This window comes from Dermacentor variabilis, chromosome 6, assembly GCF_050947875.1.
Source record: "Dermacentor variabilis isolate Ectoservices chromosome 6, ASM5094787v1, whole genome shotgun sequence".
NCBI classification, from domain to species: Eukaryota; Metazoa; Arthropoda; class Arachnida; order Ixodida; family Ixodidae; genus Dermacentor; species Dermacentor variabilis.
Genome location: NC_134573.1, coordinates 66559877 through 66586600, shown reverse-complemented (window position 1 = coordinate 66586600; position 26724 = coordinate 66559877). Strand labels below are relative to the sequence as shown.

At 44.7% G+C, this 26724-nt stretch overlaps 1 protein-coding gene across 3 annotated transcripts in view; it reads right to left on the bottom strand.

Moving 5' to 3' along the window:
- LOC142584827 (potassium voltage-gated channel subfamily KQT member 1-like) overlaps positions 1-26724 on the bottom strand; it is a 528313-nt gene that overhangs the window by 83279 nt on the left and 418310 nt on the right. For all 3 annotated transcript variants that reach the window (XM_075695111.1, XM_075695109.1, XM_075695110.1), the window contains exons 4-5: positions 13731-13906; positions 5000-5128 (exon numbers count right to left, since the gene is read on the bottom strand). In XM_075695111.1, the coding sequence (XP_075551226.1) occupies positions 5000-5128; positions 13731-13906 (305 nt within the window). The remainder of the gene's footprint in view (positions 1-4999; positions 5129-13730; positions 13907-26724) is intronic.

The window sequence follows — 26724 nt, the reverse complement described above, 5'->3', positions numbered from 1 at the left end:
AACGTAGACCTTCCTAAGATGTGCAAGGCCTTCTCTCTTTATTTTTTTGTAGCACAAGTGAAACAGTTGCTCTTTTTAGCGACAAGGGCCAACTAGTGGAGCTCTTGTGGTTCATGGAGTTCTTCATGCGGTGCTGTGGATACTCTGGCGCCGAGCCAATCGCTGTGGTTCCTCATGCGATGCGTGCTTTTTTCTTCCTATATATAGTAAGTAGGCATCTCTCAGCCGACGATACGGTTGAGGCCATGTGGGGCCACTTGAGGCCATGTGGCTGAGGATTAGATGTTGGCGTAGAGGCCCGTTCTATTTCAATGTATTAGAGACTCAAAACAAACATATTGAGAATACGGAAATCGAGGCCTCATGACTAAACTTGGAGTTAAGGGGCGCAGTAGCTGAGAGCGGTGAAGTACACTCTTCACCTTTATGTTGTAGAGCCTTCGCATGGTTCCACATCAAGAAATATCAGAAGTTGTCTGCTTAATTTTTTTGCTGGCCAGGGAGAGTGCAGTTGTACAAAAGCAAACACGAATGAAATGATATTTTAGCAAAAGAAATTATAGTATGGTAATAAATTAGTTTTCATTTATATTCCTGAACTATTCACAACTGAGCCTTCGCTACGCGTTAAGTTTTCTGTGCTTAAATCAGATTTTATAGGAGTCAAACAGAGCATAAGAAAAAAAAAGAAAGATAGATGGACATTACATGTTCCAGTTCTATGAAGCATTCGTTGGATGGTGCATAATTGTATTGATTAGCAGACTCCATGGCCATAAATTAAAATGAAGTTGCTACTAATGTAAAGCGCGCTGAGACAAAATAGAATAAAATAAATAAAGGAATGACCTAAATATGGCATTGTTCGCACTATAGTATAAACTCGAGCATTGACCCATTAAGCGAACAGGCAAGCAGAAGTTGTCGATATTCTTTCTGCTTTTTTTTCGACTATCTTCGCTACGTGCCGTGCCGTGAATTTTACTATCTCTCCTCCGTCATCAAAATATCCAACAAATGTGACATCCGGTGGAAAATAAACACGCACTGCCTGTGCCACAATCAAATCAGCGACCAGACGCTTACCTGATTAAGAAATTGATGTACATTATTTAAATATCAGTGTGCCACCGCTCGCAACGGTTCTTTCTCAAAACGAACAGGAATATATTTTTTCCTCAGATATACACTCACACTCCCGTCGCTGAAGAACTACTATAACGACAGTCACATTTACGCAGTTTCAATAACTAATTGAATAGCATTAAACTATAGCGTATAAACTCACGGCATTTCAATACCGTGGGGTATATTTCGGATACAATGTTTCTTTTTCTCTTTTTTTGAGCACTGCTCCTAAGATTTACACTCCAATAAGTTTTGCGAACGTCCGACATGAGAATTTGGATGCAAGAAAGTGTGCCGCTACTCAAACAGTGTATCACTCAGAGCATAAAAGTTATCCCTGCAATTGCTTGGAACGCAATGTCGCCGTTAGGGAAAAAAATATGCAGATCCAACGCACATGAATGTCCCGTGAAGTGAAAGCTTTCGTGAAGCGGGGAGTGAAATGCTACAAATTTGCCTATTTGATTATTCCGTCCTTGTCGTCAAGGAAACGGGCACGCGCACGCATTTTCCCTTACGCATCAGTGCTACGCAATGCAACATATGCGGCGATCATCTCAAAGGTCAACTCAAAGATCGTTTCAAAGATTATCCCAAAGAAGCGTTTGCTGTGTAGAAGTACGCGTGCAATGCTGGCCTAAGGATTAGAGCAGTGGGTCGCTGTGCTAAGGCACTAGGCCCTGGTGTTCGATTCCACCATCGGGCACGTAAATTATATATTTATTTATTTATTTATTAGCCATTCGGCAAGACAACAGCAGCGCACAGCAGCCACAGTCAGGAGAGCACAAAAGGGTTCGCATTAGAAGTCACTGAGCATGTGTTGGCGGGCTAGTTGGTTAAGCATGATTACAAAGACGGCGCCGAATACAACAACACAAGAAGAAGGGGACACGAGACAATAGCGCCTACGTGCTTGTCTCGTGTCCCCTTCTTCTTGTGTTGTTGTATTCGGCGGCGTCCTTGTAATCTTGTAATCGCATTAGAAAATTAGCAAACCACGGATCTGAAGCCAATGTGGGACAATTGCGGCCCTTAAATGCGCAGCTTGTAATTAATGGGCATAATTTCTTACTGTAACACGTTAGCCTATTCTAATGGGATGAATATGTAAATATTCATAAAGTTTGAAAAAAGATTGCCAGTCACGTGATGCAGCAGACGTAACGTCCTTTGATTATATTATCTGTCAATTTCAAGAATACTCAAGGTAAATACTAAAATGAATAGAGGTGATAACACCTCACAAAGACACCACAGGAATACCAGCGATGAATTTGGTACTCAAAATGCGGCTGCGTTTCGTTATAACTCATTAAGAAAATTTTGATGGCGTTATCGGGCAAACGTAAGCATCGTCATCAGGAGCACGAGCAGCCTAGTCTTTAAGTCTACTGCTGGTCTAAGGCCTCTCCCTGCGATGGCGGCCGCATTTGAAAGGGGGGAAATGCGAAAATACCCATGTACTTAAATTCAAGTGCACGTTAAGGAACCCCAGGTGGTCCACATTTCCGGAGTCCCCCACTATGGCATGCCTCATAATCAGATCGTGGTTTTGGCACGTAAAATACCATGATTAAATCTTTACCGCTGATCTCTAACTCCCCCTGTCATGTGCTAGCTGATTACAGGGTGCAGCTGCAAATTTACTAATTTCAACACCCCACGTTATATTCAACGGTTCTCGACTGCGCTTCCCTTTCCTTGGCACCCATTCTGTACCTGTAACTTATGTGCCCTACGCATTACATGGCCTGCCCAGCTCCATTTTTATCTCTTAAAGTCAACTATAATATCGACTATACCCATTTGCTTTCTGATCCACACCTCTCTCTTGACGCTACCCCTAACATTTTTCGTTCCATCGCTCTTTTCGTGGTCCTTAACTTGTTCTCGAGCGTTTTAACTTCCATGTTTATGCCCCATAACTTAGCACCAGTAAAATGCAAGGGTTCTACATTTTTCTTTTCAAGGACAGTGGTAAGCTTCCAGTCTGTAAACTTTCATCTCATGATCAGGGTCTCCTGTGAATAAATGAGCTAGATAAATGTAATCTTGTACAGACTCTACATGCTGACTGGCGATCCGGAATCATTGTCCCCTTGACAGGTTGTTGAACATTACCTTTGTGTTCTGCATATAAATATGAAACATTACTCTTGCTCTTTCTCGGTTAAGGTCCTTAATCATTTCTTGCAATCCGTCCCCAATGTTCCTGAGTAGGAAGATGCCATCTGCAAGCGAAAGGTTTCTGAGATATTCGCTGTGGATCCTCACTCCTAGGCCTTCCCAGCCTGATAACTTGAATATTTCTTCTAGACATGCTACGAATATCGTTGGAGATCTTGTCTCCTTCCACTACATTTTATCGATAAGTAATTTCCCACTTTGCTCGTGGCGGACCATAATAGCTATGGAATTATTGCAGATATTTCTCAAGATATTCACGTATGCCTTCTGAACTCCTTGATCACACAATACCTTTATGACTGCTAGTATCTCTACTTTTCGTAATCCATGAAAGTTATATAGCGAAGCTTGAACATCTTGAAGGGGCAGCGCAAAAAGACGATGACAGAAGGCAGGAACACACAGGACAGCGCTGAACTCACAACTAACTTTATTCGAAGGCATACATACACTTATATACACGCCTTCGAATAAGTTAGTTAGAATTCGTATGCCTTCGAATAAAGTTAGTTGTGAGTTCAGCGCTGTCCTGTGTGTTCCTGCCTTCTGTCATCGTCTGTTTGCGCTGCCCCTTCAAGATGTTCAACCAGTACCAACTCGCCCAAATGTCGATCCTTCTATAGCGAAGCTGATTGTACTCCGCAGATTTATTGATTACCTGGTCGGTGACATAAATGTGATCCATTGTAGAATATACCTTCGTGGAGCCAGCCTGTTGTCTTGGTTGATTGAGGTCAAGTGTGGCCCTGATTCTATTGGAAATTATCTTTGTGAATATTTTATACACTACTGAAAGCAAGCTAATGGGCCTACAATCCTCCCATTCGTCTCTCTTATTCTCCAACCTCTCCTTTCTTATGGATGCACCCTGATACACTTGAAGTCGTGAGCCGTTGCGAACAGCCAGGTAGTGCTGACGGTGAAGAAAACGGTAGCAAAACTGCAAGTGACGATACTAATTTTTTTTTCTTCGCACAGGTTCTGTGCCCACAAAAGCAAGTTGCACTAAAGGCACCCCGACAGCGGCGAACACAGTCGGCGATCGGCGAAATTTCATCAATGGGTCAAGTGCGTGGGATTTTATGCATTACTCGTCGAAGGTGCCAGCGTGGTTTTCAGAAACGACACCATGATTCGTGTCGCGCATGCGATGCGATTATGCAAGGTTCGGCGAGCACAACAGATAGAACCAATGATAACGCTCGCGTAAGTTCCAAATAATGCATGCGTGTCTTGCGCTGAGCGAAGACGTTTAACGTTTGTTAGCCGGTAAAAAAAAGTGGTCATCGGAGAAGGATAAGTAAGCACCACCTGTGGATATAAAAGGCCAAAAACTTTTCATGCATGATATCTCCTCCGTCTTTGATTCAATCGAGTGTTATTCCATTTTCTCCTGCCGCTTTTACGGTAACGTAAGCATACTTTATCTCTTATAAAGGTTGCACATTGCATGTTACAAGCTATACCAACATGACATGCTCGGCATAATGGATGCCTCGCCTGCGCTTGGACAGCCCCAATAGCCGCAAAATCGCGATGACATTTCAACTACTACATTGTCTTAAAGGTGCACGGATAAACTCTATTGGCCGGGGCACTCCATGAATCAAGCATACAAAAGCAAAGCAAGCTCACGTGTGGCAACAAAACATGCGAGAGAAAAAAACAAAGCTGTACTCACCACACCCCACCAAAGGGCATCGGCATAATTGCCAAACTTTTCAGGGTTGATATCTTTCTCGGCGAGAAATACAAGAAATGAAGAAAAGATGAGTCCTAGAAATCCAATGTACAATGTGGTGATGAGCTCCTGCAATTGAGAGAGACAAACAAGCATTAGCAAACACGCGTCTGACAATCTTATAGGGGTGGAAGATTGGGCTCGTTGGTATTCCGTAGTCTGGTAAGTTTAAAGCGCGAACGAAGCCGTGGCGACAAGAAACACAGACCAGCGCTTACTTCGAACTGAGCTTAATGCGGAAAACTGATGAGTTCATACACGTTGCCAGATCACAATATTACGAGATAAGGGAAAAAGGAGTCGCGTGTGGAAACAAACCCTCCGCTGGTGGTCGTGCAATGGCCGTTCGCAGAGTATTGATTAGTCATTAACTTGCTCACGCCCCACGTTTGGTCGAGGGTTTGTTTCCACACGAGGCTCTTTTCTCTCTCATCTTGTAAAACTGCTATCTAGCAACGTGTATAAAATCATCGATTTTCCGCATTAAACTCAGCTGGCAGTAAGCGCTTGTCTGTGTTTCTCATCGTCCCGGCTTCGTTGGCGTTATAACTTTAATAAATCTATGGAAATTGACTTAAAACTACGTGATAAAACATTGAAACATTCAGTCAATCACAGCACAATGCATAGGCCTACAGGGAGTTTACGTCTTGTGCTATAAAAATGTCGTTTCAGCGTGATTAGTTATATCGTAGTAATAATTCTGTGTTCTATGTTTTATACCTTCGTTGCAGCTTCCAATTTTGGGCTGTATGTACTAGTATATCAAAACTATTGTTATAAGTTTACATTTTTCCTTTCTGTCTATCTTTATTTTATATTCACTCTACACATTTGCTACAAAAAGTGCGGGCGAGTTATTACACTTATATAACACCAGCATGAGCCACTAGCCGTAACACCACTAGCCGTAATGCTAAGGGCTCAGATGAAACGTTCATCTTCACTGCATATGACCTTCACCTGTATAACACATTCATTTATTCACTCCTTTATTTATTCATTTCTTATTTCATTCATTCATTCATTTTTCTTTCACTGTAATATGTACTCTACTTGTGCCAACGCTGCAGTGTGCGTATTGAATATGTTCTGTGTAACACGGCTGAGAAGCAGTACTAAGGCTTTCTCTTTATATTAAGAAAAAAGTTGCGGAAAAAGTGGGCAAGATGTTATTTAGTAAACATCGTTGCCATCACCACCTTATCTGCCTTCATGGAAGAAATACCAATTGTTTTTTTTAAGTAACGTTGTGCACAACCTTTATTTCCGTTATTGTAGTCCCGTCCCATATGTATTAACCTGCAGGGGATATTGAAGGAAATAACATGAAATGAAATATGAAATAAAATGCAATGAAATCCGAAAGCTTGACACCAATTTCAGAAACGCGGCCTTTGTATACCTTATGTCTCGTACTTACGCAATGTAAAATAGGTAAAGCGAATTGTTATTCGAACACCAAGCTTCCTTTTAGGTGTACAAAAACTTTTTGGACTTGAAAGAAAAAAAAATAGGCATCTTCAAGAGCCAAAAAAAGTTTTTGAATGCACTGCTTGTGATATCAATGCTATAAAAGACGAACATCATTGCAGCCCAACAAAATAAATATGTTTAACACTACGTTTAATTAAAATGTGTTTCATGAAAGCCGTAGCCGCTAGGAAAGTAAACAGTAAACAGCCTGCTTGATTTCGTGTTCATTCTGGACAATGTCCTACTTCACCCTGCCACGTCGAAGCACTTTGTTTGGTCGGCCATATTTCCAGCAGCTTACATCTGATAAAGCTTTCCTTTAAAAACGCCACAACAGTATTTTCATGAAGCAGCAGTTAAGGCGCGTGACTCTGAGTCCATGAATGTGCAGCCCTTTACCCTCTTGTCATAGTAGTGCAGACGTTGCACCGATGAAACCTAACCTGTGCACAATCTAGCCTATCCCGTGCACAAACTAGCCTATAAACGGGGGTCTCGACTATTCTTAGCGTCAATGTTGTCCGTCTGTCGTAAATAAAGGAAAACTGCAAGGCAGCCCTTAGTTGTTTTCAGGGTGCACATTCCTTTGCATCAAGGAGAAAGCGCAGTGTCTGTGCGCGGAATATATATGTTTTTTTTTTCAGTTTGTTGATAGCTAATAAAGATGCATTGAAACAATTTTATGCAGCTTTTCTCTGCCAACCGACGCACATAAAGATGTGTATTACGACAGCTAAAAAGGTGCTTTCCACAAATAAACGCGCCATACCGCTTTTCTTCATCCTTGAATTCACAAATTTACAGGAGGTACTATTTCACATTATTCTTCTGGTGGCGAGGCCTCAGGAATTTAGTACTTCAAAACAGTTTTGAAGTTCGGATATGCTAGACTACGGGTCAATGGAACAGCTTTGTAAATTCATGATTCATGTTCTTATATGGTAATTAACGACAGTCAGAAGTGTCAATTATTATATCAGTGTTAAATATAACCATAAATACTATGGCAGCTTCTCTTCCCCATGGCGGAATAGGTTGTACACATTTTAATCAGCATAGGTCTACCTAGTTCGGAATGGCATTGAACAAATTCGATATCTTACATTCAAGAACACTTGTTAACTGGATGTACCATGAAGACAGCTAGTCCTCAACATTTTTAGTATCAAATAATTGACAGAAAAATAATGACAATTGTTTTGTTCTCCTGTGCAGGTAATATGTTTTCAAGCTAGACGTACACCTTAAGTGAAGCATTGAAGTGTCATCGTAGTTATTTACGCTAGCAGCCACACCTTACATTATCATGTCGCAACTCATCGCACACCGTGTAACCCCATATTCTTCATCATTACTCGATTTCATATTGACGTCATCTCCTGACATTGTCTTCCCTGTACCTCACATTCCTGGTCTCAGTGATCATGGCTTCTTGCACCTAACATTTTGCATTCCAACAGAGCGGGAATGCAGGATTACGCAACGTACCGGGGATTACAACACAGCGTATCAGGTTTTATAACCTGACCCTATCAACACTGAACTTGCTACCTTTTTTGATGATATTTTGTCTGCCCAAACTAAACTCTCGATTGAGAATATATCTTATCCATTCAAGAATAAAGTATTGCCGTGTTATCAGCACCATTCACTAAAAACAATTTATCATTCTTCTAACGCCCTTGGGATAGCCGATACCGCAAACGATTACGTAATAAGAAAGAACGGTTGCTTTGCACAACTATAAGGTCCGCGTGCGCGAATAAATGAACCGCCTATAAATCGGTGGCTAATGCTTATGTTTCCGCGTTTTATGTTTTCTTACTTGTGTCTTATCTGTACTTCTGATCAAAGTAAGCTTAACTTCAACTTGAACTTGAGAAAGCCCAATATATTTTCTGAAATTCCACATAATCGAAATTGATAAATGACAATCGCAGTACATTTCTGGAATATTAAAGGCCGAGGATGACAGGACACGATATTTAATTAACCAATCAGGTCAACCCGTTCCAAAACACCTCTGCGCATCTTTACTTAATGACACATTTACGCTTTCACCTAACGATTCTCTAATGCCAGATGTTCTATCTTACCCTGGTGCACATTTATTTCCAATAAATCCCGTTATTGTCGACCCCTTTCATAAAGGTTAAATTATTCACAATCTATACCAATCATCCTCGCATGGCACCGGTGGCGAATAATTCGAAGTTTCTGCAAAAACACTAAACATGTGTCATTGTTTTTCTTTATTGCATTTTCTTAGATCCCTTCGGGATGGGTAAACGCCACAGGATAGGAAAACAGGCAAGATGGTTCCGCGTACCAAGCACTGTGACACGCAGAACTTATACAACTATCGACCAATATCAGTTACGTCTGTCCCATGTAAAATATTTAAGCACATAATTTTCACTCACTTAACAACCTTATTTTGTTGAAATGATTTCTCTCACCTTGGTCAAGATGATTTCTGGACATATTTTTCATGTAAAACACATATGGCTAGATTTATTGACGACTTTGAATGCATTCCTTGATTCTGGGTTCCTAATTGACTGCATATGTTTGTACTTCTCGAAAGCTTTCGGTAAATTTAACCATCATAGCGAATCCTAATATTAAGCCAGTTGAGCATTGGTCCATTAGTGCCTCGCTAAATTGCAGCCTCCCTTACTGACAGAATTCCGTACGTCACGCCTGACGATGCTAACTCACCTGTGGCACCTGCAAAATCAGATACGCCTCAGGGATCAGTTTTAGGGCCGTTGTTATTTCTCGTTTATATTAACGACTTACCTTAACATGGCCATCTGGTGTAGATTGCGGAATGTGAGATGGAACATACCCAAATTGAAATCAATGAGTGTTTCTCACAGTCGATTCCCCTCTCCTACCTATTCCCTTAACGGTATTTCACTAAATTATTTGACTACTTATATATACCTCCAAGTTCGCATCCCTAACAAACGTGCTTCAAAACTGCATATTGGCTCAACTATATCTAAAATTAGCTTGGTTTTCTAAAACGAAAATTTTCACCTGCTCCTACAGCACACAAAAGACCACTACACACCATTTGTGTTCGCCCTGATCTGGAACACGGTTCAGCAGTGTGGGACCCCGGCCACGTTACGCTAATCAATAAGCTTGAAGCGGTGCAGAATGACTCAGCTCGCTTCATTATGTCTAAATATCATCTTGCTGCCAGCGCAGCCAGCATGAAATTCAGTATAAACCTTCCTTTACTCGCAACATGACAAAATCTATCGCGTCTCCGTCTCTTGCATAAAATGTATCACAGTAATGACGCATTCAACTCACACTGGATCATACTAGCTCTCTTCATTTCAATGGGTCTAGCTCAGGTGCTCAAAGTGAGGACTGCGAGTCATAACACTGCCACACCGTATAGACTCATGTAAGGGCCGCACTTTCCCTTTTTTTTTACAATTTTCCCTAGGTGCGGCCCTTATATGGTATCGAACCATATGGTCAAAATGGTGCTGGCGCAGCCGGCGACTACGCAGACCTTGTGTCGCCGAATCTACCATTGCATCGGAGGTCAGCGCGCAGCTCTCGCCATCTAGTGAGGACACGTGCAAGGGTGCAGCGCGAGAACATTCGCCGATGCGCACGCGCGACATTGGGCAACGAATGCGATTTACTGCTCGGATGGAAATTTTTCCCCAAACTTTTCAGCTGCCAAGCTTAGGGTACGGCCCCTGCACAGGTGCGGCCCTTACACGAGTCTATACGGTATTCCCAGTCATTTACTCCTAAAACATGCTCCGACTGGAACCACCTCCCTGCTGCCTAGTTTATCAGTATTACAGACACTGACCGCTTCCGCAGATCACTCGCCATCGTAATCTAAAATCAAAAAAATATATGTGCTCAATTCTGTTCAGTTAGTGTATTTATTTGCTTTTTTTTTTCAAGCTGAAACGTCTACTACACTAGTTCAGCACCGCGATTAACATATTTGATGATTTATTTGTTTATATGCTTGTTGCGTTTTCCTGCGTTATTTTGTCTTGTTTTTTTTGTGTGTGTGTGATTACAGCCCCTTTCTTCTCTAATGCATTGTATTGCGTGAGGATAACGGAAATCAATAAATAGATAAAACGTACAAATTGTTTTCAAGAAAAATTTTCTGCACAGCAGCCAATAGCAAGAGGAATATTTCCATGCTACCGAAGTATGTTTAGAAACTAAAGTTGACTCACTAAAATAAGTTTGCACTAATGTTCCCGAGGACGTGTCCACTAAAAGTAGAAGAGCTTATGCGTGATCAGGTGCATCTGAAGACCAGAAGAAAACTTGTAAAGTTAATTTTCTTATAAGCTCGTCATTGTCTCTTTCAATAAATTCTGAGGGCTAGCTGCAATGGATGAATAGAAAAATCACATAAGAGATTATTGCAGATAGTTTGCAGAGCTGATTAACCTACAGCTCGACATTGTCTGGTAAAAAGGGGTTGGGGAGGGGGGGGGTCGTGCTTCTGATTTCACTTAGTAGTTTTTGAACTAACTATAACAATTTAATCTGCGTAATGCGTGTTAAGGCACAATCCTTGTAAAACGTGGGCTGAAATTCCATAAGTTCCTAATGGAAACTTTAGCCTTTCGCAAAGGCTCGCCTTGGCAACCGGAGGTTTCTTTGAAAGCGTCATTTTGTGTCCGTGGGCCTCTGCTCGACAGGCACTGAATGCCATTGTGGGTGTTCTTCGAAAGGGCCAACCTGACGGGCTCGCTAAGCAGTGTCTCGAGCGTGCTTCTTTTTATTTGCACATAAGCTTATACACCATCTCAAAGCTCTCCCATTTAGCTTCTTCTGTTTTTGTTAGCCCGAAGATGAATAGCTGGCTCGAATACCTGAGCATTGTCTTTGTGAGAATTATGTCACCCGCTATACCCTTCTATAGTAATGGTTGGAACATCCTGCCCACATCCATTGTATCTATTACAGATCCCGGCGACTTTACAAAAGGCGCTTGAATATGTTTCCTCATATTGGTTTTGTGCTTTTTTTTCATATATTTTTGTTACGATTCCCTTCTGTAACGCCTATGGGCCCTGAATGTATTCAAATAAATGAATGAATAAACAAACAAGTAGTTGAAGGCCTTGCTCTATTTATCTATTTATTTACTAATTTAATTGCCCTCATGAATAGAGGCATAACAGAAGGGAGTGGAATACACTGAATAACACAGGATGCAGGGTTTCTTTCTTTTTTTCTGGTAAGACAATGCTCGCTCAAATCATGAGAAAGTACCACTACAAGCCGGAACAACAAAAAAATGAGAAAATAAACCGAAAACAACATAAATACGTGCCTAGTTAGTTGAAGAGTAATAAACTTGAGTCTAAACTTTATGAAACTGGGAGTGACGAACAGTCGACGTGAGTGATCCTGTTAGGTGGTTCCAGTCCAGTCAGGTGCGAGGTATAAATGAATCCTAGCATGTTTGCGTTAAGCAAGAAACTGTTCTCATCTTTCGTGCATCAACGAAACGAGGTGAAATGTACGATGGTGCAAGAATAAGTTTATTGTGCAGGGTGAGACTGTAGTGTATTGTGTGAAAGAGACATAGGCGAGAAAACCTGCATGGACAAGCGAGTGACGCAAGCTGCAAAGACTCTTTCGTTAAACTGATGCTGCAAGTACGACTGTTGTTTAGCAAAATAAAGTGGACAGAGTTAGTTTGGACTAGCTCGAGAGCAGAAGTTATTAAAGCAGGGCTAGGGTACCAGAATGGAAGAGGCGTATTTGAGTTAACTTGGGACTAAAGTTTTTCAAAGCAGGAGTTTTAAATAAACTTGAGCGTATGAGAATTTGCGTTGGGGGTATCCTAGCGAGCTGTTCGCATTGCTAATTATTTTGTTGACACGAAGAGATAAAGTAAGAAAGGATGTCATGCAAACACTTAAGGAGTAACAGGACGTTAGGGATTCTTCAGCGGAGTTCTTGAGCCAGTAGGACGCAGGGGAAGTAGTTGTACGGGCGATGCGTAATGCCTTCGATTTAGTTGTGTTGAGTTCTATCAACCGCGAAAATTAAGGCAAATACCCGGAATCAACCAGCAAGATAACCACTTAGATGTAGAGTTTATATCATTTTGAAGAATGGTAAAATCACGTTGTGCAGTAACTACTCGGAAGACTACACAATAATCGGCAAATAAGTGTACGTTATAGGATACACATTGGGGCATTCATACAAATGAAAAAGAAAAGAGAGGATCGAGTACCGAACCTTTGGCTAAGCCAGAATGAACAGGGCTCAACGCTGAATTAGAGGTGTAAGCAGACACGAATTATGAGCGCCCGGATAGAACATATGCGATTCAAGAGAATAGTTTCCTATCAGTGTTCACTTTGCTTAATTTAAAAAGAAGTATAGAGTGACAAAATCTTTCAAAACGTTTTGGAAAGATCGAGGAAAATACAGTCAGTTATAGAACGACGATCAAGAAATGCATGCAGTTTATTTGCGAAGGAGGCCAGCTGTGTTTCACAGGAAAGCGATCTGCGGAAGCCATGAGGAGCCTTCGAAAAGAATGAGCTAGCATCAAAGAATCTAACAGTGTTTGTGTAAACGACATGTTCGAGGATATTACACGCAGTTCTAGTGGAGGAAATCGGGCGGCACTTTAAGGGTGAATTTTTTACTTCCTGATTTATGAACTGGAACCGCGCATCTTTCCGATTTTCCAGCCCGATGGAGGTGTGGATTTATCAATTTATATTCATCTATGTTTCACGCTAAGGGGTTGTAGCTGGGCATCATCTTCTGGGGTCTCTAAAGACTTGTCTAATACTTCGAAATGGTTCCCAGAAATGTCACGTTGACGAAATCGTTACGTTCCCTTAGTGCACCCTCAGCCGTATAACTGAAAAGCAGCATGATACGTAGAGAGTGCCTTACATAAAGCTTCCCTAGAAACCACAGATTCTAATGTTTCTTTCTTTTAGGTATAGCAAAACCTCCAAAAAAGACATCAAACATCTAAGGTGAGTTTAGCAGCTGAACTGAATAAACGGAATAAAAGCGCCGCAGAAAAAAAATGGCTGTTTCCCTTTTGTCACGTGTTCAGCTGCTAAAAAATTTCTTCAAGCCACGAACCAAGCTAGCTCAGGTGAGCGCCATTTTGCGACACAGCCGTTCTGCATGCCCTTGTCCTCACCTGACGGTGCGCGTAGACGACAGATCCGAGCAACTTCCAGGTGCCCCCTCGCCTGTCCATGCGCACCATCCGGAGGATCTGGAAGAACCGGAGACCTCGAAGCGCCGATGCTGCGAACATCTGGCCGCTGCTGCCCATGGCCAGGACCACCACCGACGCCACGATCACGATCACGTCTGCATCGTCCGGCAACATGGGACGTCACTAATGCACACAATGGTCTTCTAAACGCTGCTGCATATTCAGCACCTTTAGGTGTCTTTCAATGCTAGTCAACATGGAAGGTAGTCTAAATTTAGGGCTAAAGAGCCACATTCGAGCCCAAGAAAAAAAGAACACGTTTGAAAGAGGTCTCGCTGCAATGGAGCCACCTCACACTGGCAAGAAAGAGACTAAGAAAAATAAATATTCTATCTGCACTTTAATTCTTTTCGCATGCGAACTTGTAAAAAGCTAATTACATTAGGCACTTAAGAGTGCGTGACTGCGTTTTCCTGTGCGCAAATGACCCTTCCAGTCGAGTATCCAAGCATTCCATTGCAGCTGTCTTGTTTGGACAGAACAGTAGCATGCATAATTTTTTCTACTTCGATGCTGTCTTCGCGGAGCTGTCATTCCGGACTGCTTTGCCAGAATTGGAAAAATACTTAAGAGGAAGCTTTAGCTCGGGCCCAACTCCGACGCGGCCTATTCAAATACATGTAAAACGCGAAAACGTTTTTCTTAAATAACCCCTGGGCCAATTTTAACGAACTTTATTGCATTTGAGAGAGAAAGCTAAATTCTAGTGACTGTTGGAAGCGGAATTTCGATTTATGGCTTGAATTTTCTTAAAACGATTTTCAAATATTTGACCGTTTGAAAAAAATAGAAGCATGAAGTTTACAAATTCGTAGCTCCGCATCAAGAACTGATATCGCGGTTCTGTAAACGGCATTCATTAGACAAAATGGACAAATTGGGTATGTCATTTTGCATCTAACGTGAATTTGTTACGTTGGTTACAAGGGTTTTGCAAAAGTTGTATTTCCCTATGATTAAATTTCTTTATATTCGTGTGTAACATACTAATTTTGTCCGATTTAGATGTACTATTAGATGCAATTCACATAATTGTATTATCATTTTTAGTTGTTGAGTTTCAGATTTGCAAACTTGATAGTTTCGTTTTTCGAAAATTGTGAATTTTTGCTAAATTTTAATAAAGAATTGACAACCTAACTCAATATTTCGAAACCAACAGACACTAGATTTTAAGTTTTTCTTTTAAATACAACAAACCTCGTCAAATTTGGTGCGGTGGTTGCCGAGAAAAACGAATTCTCCTTTTACATGTATTCAGATAGGAGCACTCGAGCTAGAGCTTCTTAAGATCGCAGCTGTTCACTCGGCTGTCTTTTCAGCAGTAAACGGCGAGTATTGCAACACAACCTTGGTAGCGAACGTTTACCTATATAATGACAAATTGCAGTCGGTGAACTGCTGGGTTGTACTCGCGAGCGAACGCGAGTGCGATGGCCGCATATCGCTCCGAGCAGATTGCAAAAAATGAAATTTTCATCATCCCTATGTTAACCCTTATCAGGCGGGAATGGATAATACACCCAGAAGGCAAGAAGGATACATCGAGAAAGGCGTCCAGAATTGTGACAACGTGGAGTTGTTCGTGTGTCATTTCTAAAATGATGGTTTTGTCCAATTGCGGCGAATTGTTCTCATATGTGCACGTCGCTGATTAACGTACCGCAACTCCCTCGCTTTCCCCAGCTTTTGTGCACTTTCTACAATTCCACGGGTCGTTAGAGAAGTGTCGCACCGACATTATTGTTCACATCTTAAGCAGTTGTGCCAGAAAATGTTTGCGAAGACTCGCTTGACCTTGAAAGATGCTTCGATCGAATATGAATACCCATCAATGTGAACTCTCTGGACGATGACCCTCAAGTGACGGCTTACTATCTCGCTCCGGGGCTCGCAAAAACGGGCGGCAGCACACCCTATTCCTTAGAGAGCCGGAGGAATAGCTGACAATGAGGAGCCTGCCCAGGACCTGTCTGCATCCTTGATATGCTCTGCTAATAATAGATGCACCTGGTACCGGAGCAAGCACTGATGACAGTGCACATTACGCAGAGCACATCTTCTGGGGTGTTCCCAAGGAGCGCCGCCTTTTTGGCAACCCTTCTGATGCCAGGTCGCGGGGAAGACAGTGACTCTCATGTCTGATTTAGGTAGCGCAATGTGTTTTGTGCCAATAAGATTCAGCCAAACCAATCAAGGCATTCCAAATATTATGTACAGCTTAGCAGCGTAAATAAGTGATCTGAAATAGAAGCAGGCGGTGGGCCACATAATATAGCCCACTAATACAAGTGGCCTACTGGCCACTCAGATAAATAAGGTTGCCTTCTTAGTTTTATGAGACTTCTTTCAAACACATTGCATTTACCTATTTACGAACGTGAACGCATTCACAACGTGGTAAAGCTGTAAAACTCATCCCTTCTTTCTATTCGCCAAGGAACTCAATGGGGTATGTTCAATTCCAGTTCGTACCACGATCTCGTGATGAGAAAATTTAAACATTTCACACGTATTTTCATGGGCAGCACTTAAAGTGAAGCCCACTAGTACTGAATGGCTTCGAGAGTATCTCTAATTCTTGCCGTCAACTGCAGGTGCGTAATCGTCTTAGTGCGCATCAGGGCACATACCGCGGGCATCGCCAAGTATCAAACTGACACTGTTTCATAAGTTCAAAGTGAAGAAGCAAAAGCAGCTATAGAGGCACTACAGTCTGTTCCACAGTCAGTTTAAAGGTTAATATGGCGTGAACAAAATCACGTACTTGATGGCGCCAATTCATGGTGCCACTCCGCGATGAGTATTGTACGTACTACCAAGAGGGTATATTGAACCATTTCAACCACCGCCCATTGCCGAGCGTTGCGAGCAAACGAGCCTACAGCAAGGTCTACAAGTTAACTTTCGACGCTTCCGTATCGATTAAAGCAAGAACATACGTTCGCCTGCAATTAGCGCTTTATTAGTGAACTTTCGAGGCGACAGGATTGTCAACGCTATAAACTATAAGGGCGACGCAGACTTTCTGGCAGGCGCGCATATGCTTGCCTTAGCCGGCGACGCAGGTATATTTTTGCAAGCGTACACCTGTTTCTCTTAGATAAACTTCTCAAACGAATAGCTTCGCATTTTTGACGCCTTTTTGGGTCGGGCAACTCCGCAATGCGCGAAGAATCTTGCGTAATGAAACACCGCCCTAATCGAAGCGGCACTTGCCTTTCAATGGAAAGCCTCTGGCACATCGCAATTCTCACGGCGACGATCGGCTAAAATCAAAGGCAACGAGCACATCGACTTCTTCGTGAGAAACTTAGCCCTTGGACTCTCTGGTGTACGAATAAGATGCGAAAGAACGGACATTCGTAAAGCTGGGTGGCCTGCCCACGAAACTTGTCCCCAACTTGTCCGCAACGCAAGCACTTTCTGCTCCGACAGCTGAAAGTAAGGACGCTGCGTAGCAAGCATGCTGTTCAGACAAGAATCGTGAAAGTAAGGATTTTCAGCCGATAGGCGTCCTATGTTCGCTGTACGTTTTTCTATTTCAGGAGGTATAGCACTTGATAAATTGGCAGAGCAGCCCTTTCGAGGGCGCACTCTCAAAGAGCACCTTCAATGGATTGATTAGCCTGAACTTTCAACGTTGTGTGAGCCGCGCTCCATCATGCCTCATCTGTGTCAAATACGCGGTGTTTCCGCCGCCCGCACTCATTTATTTATTGCGGGTAGAGGCGCCGCTTGCACGCAATCCCCAGCGCTTTCATTCAGGAGCAGTTGCTCTTGCGTTCCTCTGAACGTGAATCCAATATTCTTGAGAATGCGGCGCCAAGCTGTTTGCAACCCGTTGAGGAGGTTGTCGTCTTCGGCAAAGCGTGCTTTGACCTTGCGAACCCGCCTTAATTTACCTTTACTAGAGAGAGAAACCCCCTACAACTCTGGGCAGCGCTCCCAGCTTAAAAGTTTGTCTTGTTTCTTTTACAGTGCAACTCTAAGATGCCCGTTCGTGCGGCGAACCTCGGCGTCGGCGGCGTAACCGAGCGAACGAACACAGAGAAAGAGGAAAGAGCGAAAGCTGAGCAAGATATGACTCATGCGAGCCGCGAACGACAGAGGGTGGACCCTTCAGTGACCAGTGACGTGTGCGCGGGAAACTGGTGTCATGCGGACCTGCCCAACCGCTAGATGCGTACTCGTAACTGGCCTCAGCCGGACCGCTCGTTTCGGACTATCGTCTGCTCGCGTCAGCTCTAGCTCGAGCTTGTTTGGTTTGCTTGATTTGGTCTCGTTCGCGCTGGTTTCGATTGTAATTGTTCGCGATTATTTCGTGATCGGATTTTATGGGCGACCCAAATTGTGCAGTACTTGCTGGAAGCCACGCGGCGCCAGCGATTACACTGGAAACTTCGACGAGACATGTATAAAAGGGGACGCACTTGACCCGAAGGTCAGATTTTCGACGATCTCCGAGTCTGCTACACCTCTCTCTCAAACTCTTTGCCTCAATATATCGCCAAATTACCTATGGAGCTGCACTAAATTTCGCATTAGGGTGATGAATTGATGGCCATGACCCTCTTTGATGGTCATGATTGCTCTTTATTTGTCTATCTTTAACATAATTCCTGTCTTTAAAATAAATGTTACATTCAGCGCCATTTCATTCGTTTATAAGCGGTACAAAGAAGACTAGGGTGAGATGGAAGTTCTGGTGCTGCAATGACGAAAGCTGGTACGTAGTCATTCACTGCACAGAGCGGAACAAAAGCTAATCGCTTCTTTGCTCTCTTGTAAAAAACGGCGCTAAGTGAAACACTGGAATGAAGAATCGGTGAACATAAAGAACACGGGACAGCGTGCCTGCGGAACTCCATCGACGACGGGAAAATGATGCGCATAGAACGATTTCTCTTGTGTTGTAAATGATTCTGCGACAGCGACACCACGTCACATCACCCTACTTACCCATTCAAAACACTAAGGAGTATGAGGCCGCCTTTTACAAGCATACATCCGCTTATAGCAACGTCCGCCATCCTCTCTGAGCGCTTTATCCCTTTTTATGCAACTTGTACCTTGCAGTCCGCACAAAAAAAAATTGTTTGGTTCAATTGTAATACATAAATGAGCTACATGAAGTGCCGCAGGCAGCTTTTACTCTTCTGTGGAATAAGTGCCACTTCTGTTAAATATAACTACGACTCATCGAAAACAAAGAGTGAATTTATCGTACAAAAATAACTTGATTGGTAAGAACTTGATTACAACGAGGTAGTGAGATTACATTACATTAATAAATGGCTGTACAATGACAAACGTGCCGTACAAAGGGTTTGCAATTGAAAGCCCTTTTTTTTTTTCGAGAGTGCTCGAGGCTGTTGTGTGAAGGTACTTAACACTGGCTGCGCTGCCAACAAGTTGTGAAAAGAAAGATACAGCAAGCTTAAACAGTGCTTCAAGGAGGACCCGAGTGGACTTTTAATTCCCGTTACGCACTCCAGCCTACGCTTAAACAACCACAACTATAGGTACGTGGCACCACAGAAGAACAATAAGCATGGGGAATAAACGCAGGGAGGTTAACCAGACGGGCGTTCTGTTTGCTGCTCTACACGGAGAGTAAGGAAAATGGTGAATAGAAAAAGGGAGAGAGAGAGTGGACACTGCGTGACACACGAGAGAATGCACAGAACTATAAATGGTGAGTCAAGTCGGCGTACTTCACCTCATAGTGTTTCATACTAGGTCTAGTACATATAAATTGTAGCATCTAACCATGCCGCCTGTACAATTCTTCACTCAGCCTTGGAACGATGGGCAGAATACGGATTTGTCTGTGCTTCATCCTTCTAGCTGGATTGTAAAATCTTGTTCTACGCCTAATATTATCAGCTCAACTTCGCTCCATAGCAATAATTAGCAGTATTTACCCTATATCTTATACGATCGTATTGGTCGAGAACATTCTAAATAAAGTCGTTTCGAAATGTCTTTTACGCAAGGTGGGCGCCAGGTCTCAGAGCTACACGCATGCTTATAATATAACCTATACTTAAAAATAATACAAAGAATAAAACAGCGGTCAGCGTAAAGGACTACTGCTATAAAGCAGTGTACGTTTAGCACGTACACAGCTGAACCATGAAGAGCTACAAAAGAATATGTAGTTTAGTTTCTAGTGGAACAAAACGTATAAAAACCCATGTGCTACGTAAAACACGTCATTCCATGAGTGGTTCATCGACGTACTGCAGCCATAGATTTGCCTCATGTAAGTTCAGTAGGAGAGAGAGAGAGTAAAACATCTTTATTAATAATATCTGAATGCCGAGAGCAGTGTGGAAGGAACCCTCACTCCAAGGTTCCTAAGATGATTCCGGCGATGTTTCGAGCCCGTTGTATCAATGCTCGGAGGACCTCGGGAGGTCCGTCGCGGAGGGCATCGTCCCACAGCTCTTTGTTGCGTAGGGGGTAAAGGAGAGTTGGCAAAGGAGGAAAGAGGTTTGCAGTGCACTCAATCGTGGCGTGGAAGATTGTGGGCGAGCTGCCACAGCCAGGGCAACCATCTGCATAACAGTGTGGGTAGAATTTATTGAGAGAGACAAGATTAGGAAAAGTTGCGGTTTGTAACTGGCGTAATGCCACTGCTTCCTCCCGCGAGAAGGACGGCGGTGGTGCGGCGTGGGTGCGACGAATGCGTGTATAATGACGGAGTATGTCTTTGTAACGAAGAAAGGGATCCCCCCACTCTGAACTAGTCGCCTCACCTCGCCGAGTCGTCCGGAGGGAAATTTCTCGGGCAACCGCATGTGCGCGTTCGTTACCCGGCAACGAGGTATGACCAGGGGTCCAGAGTAAGTGGATGCGGGGAGGTGTGGTTAGTGTATTTTGCGGGATCTGTTTGAGAATTTGGTGCGCTGCTCTCGGGATGCCATGTCCTGATAGGAACGCCCGTCATGCCTGTTGCGAGTCCGTCAATATATACACTTCCTCAGGAACACGGATGGCGTATCGAATTGCAAGAGCAACACCGAGAATTTCTCCGTAAGCGGCATTTGTTCCGCGCATTGCAGCAGAGTCTCTCAGGGATTCGGTGCCACCCAAAAATACCGAGGTATAGCCCTCTTGAGTGCGTGATGTGTCCGTGTATAAAGTGTGTGTTTCCGGGACGTTTGCAAGCATGCGGCCAATGTATCGTGCACGGGCTTTGCGCCGCCCTTTGTCATGCTCGGGGTGCATATCACGTGGCAATGGATGAATACTTAGTGCTTGGCGTATCGCAGACGACAAGATCGTTGGACGGGCTTCAGACTCAAGTGGTGGGACAGACTATCCTAGCCGTGCGGGAAGATGGCGGCCAGTAGGAGTGAGTAGGAGGCGCTGGCGATGGCTGACCCAATGTGCCTCTAGCAGCTCGCCTAGTGTGTTATGTGTCCCTAAGTTAAGGAGACGGTGTGTGGAAGTATAGTTCGGGAGGCCATGGGCCAGCTTCGTCGCTGTGCGAATCATTGCGTCTATGCGAAGTTGTTGCGCTTGGGTCAACCGCTGAAATGGGAGATGGTATGTAAGGCGGCTGATCACGCATGCCTCCACCAAGCGCAGCAGGTCCTCTTCTCGAAGGCCCGAGCGCCTGTTGGAGACCCTCCGGATCATGGCCAGAATTTGCTCAATCTGTCTGGATAGAAGGGAGACAGTGTAGTTTGACCTGCCATCCGCTTGGATGTGTAGGCCGAGGATACGAGCACGATTAACCTGTGGTATCGGTGTGCCATCCACGTGCACAGTGATAGGGGGAGTAGAGGAACGGCTCCGGGGGCGAATGATTATGAGCTCCGACTTTTCCGGAGCGCATCTTAAGCCGCATTTTCTCGCGTACTCGGAAACTGTATCGACTGCTTGCTGCAGTCGGTCCTGGATGACCCCGTCGGAACCCCGTGTAGACCAGATAGTAATGTCGTCCGCATAAATAGCGTGGGCGACATCAAGGATCTGGTCGAGTAGTCGGGGGAGCCCTGCGAGCGCGATATTGAATAGACTAGGGGAAAGAACTGAGCCCTGGGGTGTCCCACGTCCTACAAGGCGAATCGTACCGGATCGATGCGGTCCCATTCCTACGGTGGCTGTGCGATCTCGAAGAAATGCGCGGATATAGTTGTACATACGAATTCCACAGTGTGAATGTGCAACATTGCGAAGGATGAGGTCATGTTCAACATTATCGAATGCCCCTTTTAGGTCTAAGGCTATGAGTGCTCTCGTTTGGGCCGACGACGGAGGTCCTATGACTTCCTCTCGCAATTGTAAAAGCACATCTTTGGCAGACAGATGAGCCCGATATTCGAATTGAGATTTATAAAAGAATGATTTTTCTTCGAGGAAGGGCTGCAGACGCCGCAAGAGTACATGCTCCATGAGCTTACCAATGCAGGATGTTAGGGAGATGGGTCGTAAGTTTTCTACCTTAACAGGCTTGCCCGGTTTGGGGATCAGTGTGATGTCGGCGTGTCGCCACGCTTGGGAAAGCATGCCCTTGCGCCAGCAATCATTGAAGATATGGGTGAGGTGGTTAATATCCGCGTCACTGAGGTTACGAAGGGTGCCGAATCGGATGTGGTCGGCTCCCGGTGCCGTGTTGCGGCGTAGGTCTTGTAGGACCACCCGCACCTCGTCAGATGTGATGTCCGCATCTAGCAATTCGTTCGCCTCGCCTACATAAGGATAGTCAGGGTACTGCGGCGGCGGGCCTGTGGGTATGAAATGCTTCTCTAGCTCTCTGAGGAGTGTCGAGACACCGTCCCTGTACTCGTGCATTAAGATGTGCAGCTGTTGAAATGTTTTTCCCTTTGTTGTGGTAGGAACTGTGAGTGAGCGAAGAATCGACCACGTTTTTGCTGTGCTGAATGTGCCTGAGAGGCGATCGCAAAATCCTCGCCAGTTATTCCTCGTAAGGATCTCTGCATACTCCTGAGATTCCCGTGTAATTTGATCTATACGTTTTCTAAGTTTGCGGTTGAGGCGTTGTCGTTTCCATCGTCGTGTCAACCCTCTTCGGGCGTTCCAAAGATGAAGTAAATGCGGGTCTATGTCTGGTGTCTCGGTTGTCGTGCGCAGTGTGCTTGTGGTGGCCTCTAAGGTTGCGCGCTGCACCGCTAGTTTACGAATGTCCGTCGCTGCGTTGCTCTAGTCACTCGCGTGTCAAAGCCCCCCATACTGCTCTAATATTAAATAATTACAGTCAGCGGTGCAGGTAATTGTCCCCAACCCGTTACTACGATGGCGAGCAATATTTTTGCCAGAAGTCACCAATATTATTGTTTCTTTATCTTTAGAGCATAGCTCTTAGGGCCCCGTTCCTGCGACGAGCTTAGGCGTTGTCCGACGGCGTCGGCGCAACCGAGCGCCGCGAAGAATAGAGACTTATACCCAAGCGGGGGTTTACGGGTCGGCGGGCCCAGCGGCCTAGCGAAGATGCCGCCGCGCATGTGTTGTTCGCTGGGGCAGCCAGCGTGTTTAGGGAGTGGGTCGCTCACTCGCTCGTACTCTCTCTCCAGAGGAGCGCGCGCAGGGGACCAGCGTTTTGGGGAAAAGAAGTATGGCGACTACCCGCACGAACAGAGGCATGTCCTTGGCGTCCGCTTCGAACGCGGCGCTGGCTTCCCTACGAGCGAAAAAGCCTCGGAGGTGTTTCGCCACTGAACAGGACCTCTGTATCCTGCGAGAGGTTTCACAAATGAGGCTGGTTTTTCGATGATTTGAAATGGATGAATGCGATCGAGAACCTGAAGCCAGCGTACTAATCTTTTCACAGTAACTTCAACCTCGTTCGACAGGCACCACCGCAAAGTGCTCCGGTGAACCAAGCGAGGGATTACTGAGCTAAAGCTCTTCCTTTCGTGCGGCCCTCCGCTGCCGTCGCCACCCGCCCACTGGTCTGTAAACCCGCTCAGTTATAACTTTCCGATGAAATCAAACCCGGAGCGCAGGAAGAGATAAAAGAAAGGTGATAAAGCAAGAGCTGGGCGCAGCGGTACGATGCGGCGGAAAGCGGAGGACGAGCTGAGGGGACGTGGCCTGCACATGCGCAAATTGCCGGCAGCCTAGGCATCCGTAGCCCCGTGGGAGGTCTCATTTGCCCTTCCGATTGGCGAGTGGTGGGCAGCGTGCCCTGTGGTGGGGCGGGCTACGTTCAACCACGGCATCAGCTGCTGAGGTCAGTCAACACAACCTAGACAGCACAAGGCCTGTTTACTCCGATCCATGAGGTAATGCTACTGGCCCGAAATTTCAATTGTAAAGGCTCGCGTGACGAAAGCGGTGACGTCAAAATCATCGCGGCCTACTCGGGAGCATACGCACTAGATTCTACGGCAGTAGGGCCAGTAGCATTACGTCACGGATCGGCATGAACAGGCTTTGGGCTATCTAGGTGGTGTTGGATCAGTCCGCGGTACCAGCGTGTGTGACGAGGATCACTGCTCCTGCAAGGGGTGACGGCGAGTGGCTACGAGTACGGCTCGATGTGACCCTCCCTTGGGTGTTGTCGCTGCTGACACTGGTGGCACGAAGTCCCTGCGACGAAGGGCCGCTTTTGCCGTTGGTTGAACGAAAGCGTGAGAAGAAAAGCGTAGTTCCGCGCCAGACGGGCTGTGTAGCAACGATGGCTACGATATGGCGCCAGCGTAGCGCGCATTATCTCTATAGAAACAAAGCGCTGCATGAGCGGAGGTCTGTCTCCAGCCGCGAATCGCACCCACGCGATCTCCCGATTGGCGAGGCAGACTTCGCTCCGTTTGGAACGTACTGCACAAGTCGCATTGTCTGCGCCAGCAAATAAATCGCGAAATGAAAACACGTATAGAGCTGCGCTGAAATTTCGCATTAGGGAATATCGTAATCGCCGGTGAATTTTTTATCACGCGGTTTGCGATACGGCATAGCATATAGTTAGTTGCATGCGTGCGTGTAAGCCTCCGCCGTAGAGAAGCTGCATCAATGCCGTGCGGAACTTACTGCCCAAAATTAGCCATTCGTATTCTGTGCGATGGGCTGGTGTGCCCGTATTCCGGTACTTCTGAGCGCTTTCCCTCTAGTTTCCTTTGTCCCTGGACATAGCCACGGCAGATGGCGAGCGTGCAATGCTGACGCGCGGGCAGTGTAAGTTGAGCATTTTGCAGTCTCTTCAACCAGGCTACGGAAGATGTAAGGGCCGCCCACGGCCGAGTTACCCTGAAACAGAGTTCTGTGATTCGCGTGATATTATGAGGACGAGAGCACACACCCGGGGGGATCACAGCACATGTGTCACATCGAAGAAGGTAGTTTTCGGGTTACGAAGATGGAGCTAAGGCAAGTATATGGGCCGTCAGATAAAGATGGAGAGAGAGTGATCTTTTCGGCTGTATAATTATAGCAGTTATGACCGTCACCCTACATCCAGAGATGTGACTGTGCGTTTCTTTTCATTGCGAACCGAGGAAGCAAGCTAGTACATAACAAGACGGAAGATATTAGCTGTGCAGTATTATTGCTTTTGACCGCTTTCAGAGTAAAAGGTAACTGATTCGGACATAATTTTTCTTGTCAAGCACTTCTACCACAACGTGGTTCTGAACTAGAGTTATGGCTCTCTTAACTTCAATGCAATCCCAAGTACTGGGGCATCTCATAGCTCTTTGTGGTCAAGCCCACATTAGGTTATATGGAGGCCTGTTGGAGCTTTCACTTCAAGTGCGAGTAGGTACCATATGCATGCACCAGTGAAAGGGTGCTACAGCGCCCTCATTTATCTCACCAGCGTCGCTGACTCCAGCCGCTAGGGATACGAGAAAATTTATAAGCCATTATAAAGGACTAGGACCCACGCTCCATTGTTCCTCTGTTTGTTTATTTATTGAATTCAGCGGAACTGAAGCCGGGTAATGTTCGCGTTTGTAATATCGACTGCAAGCATGCCGAGTCACGCGTCACATTTTCAGATCTTAGACACTCATTGTGATAAGTGACGGGAGGTGTCACGGCCAATCTTTTTTATTTATTTAGGAATTTTTGTTTATTTAGGAATACTGTAGCCCTCACTTGAGGGTCATTACCAGGACAGGAATTGTCAAAATAAAAAGACAAATTTCAACACAGACAATACAACGTTACACAGCATTGTCAAACACAAGTTACAGGGAGGATGAACAAGTATACACAGTGTACACAGAGTAACAGTAACCATGATCAATTCTTAATTATCCCGTTGCTTGTAATACAATTCTAGCAGAGTATAAATTTCGTTAACATATTGTGCTCTTACACTGCAGTCCGGAAGGCTATTCCATATAAATACATGAAAGAAAGAACGAGTACTGAAAACCATCGAGGCGTGTTTTATAAGGCACTACACCAGCACTGTGGTTTAAACGCGCACAATTTGAAAAGCACCCGTCCCATTTTGCTTCCATTTCTCACTGGACGGTTTTCTGGCACTGCCGTCGTCAACTATACGAAAAGCTTGAGTGCAAGGTGGATATTGCGCAAAGCCTCAGTTTGGGAAAGACGTCGCATTTATGTTGGAGGGGGAGTCATGTCACGATTGTTCGTGTGTTGCAATTTTAGAACACAAAGAAAAAGACATAACTTACGGACACAGTAAAAGTGTAGCTCACCAAGTAGTCGAGGCCTTTAGAATAAGAAAAATGCAGCAACCCGAACGCAGTCGTCCTTTCTATTGCTTTACGCGGTCGGAAAGTAGCCTAACAGGAAGGTAGACATCACAATGCGTTAAGCTTGGTTCTGATATTGCGCCATAAGGTTGCAATTTTAAGTGTTTCGTCTGCTATTACAAACTACGTGCGTCCAGGTTCTAGTTATATAAGCTGCTGTATGCGATGTAACAAAGTCTATATAGTTAGCACGTGTCCTGTATTCTCTC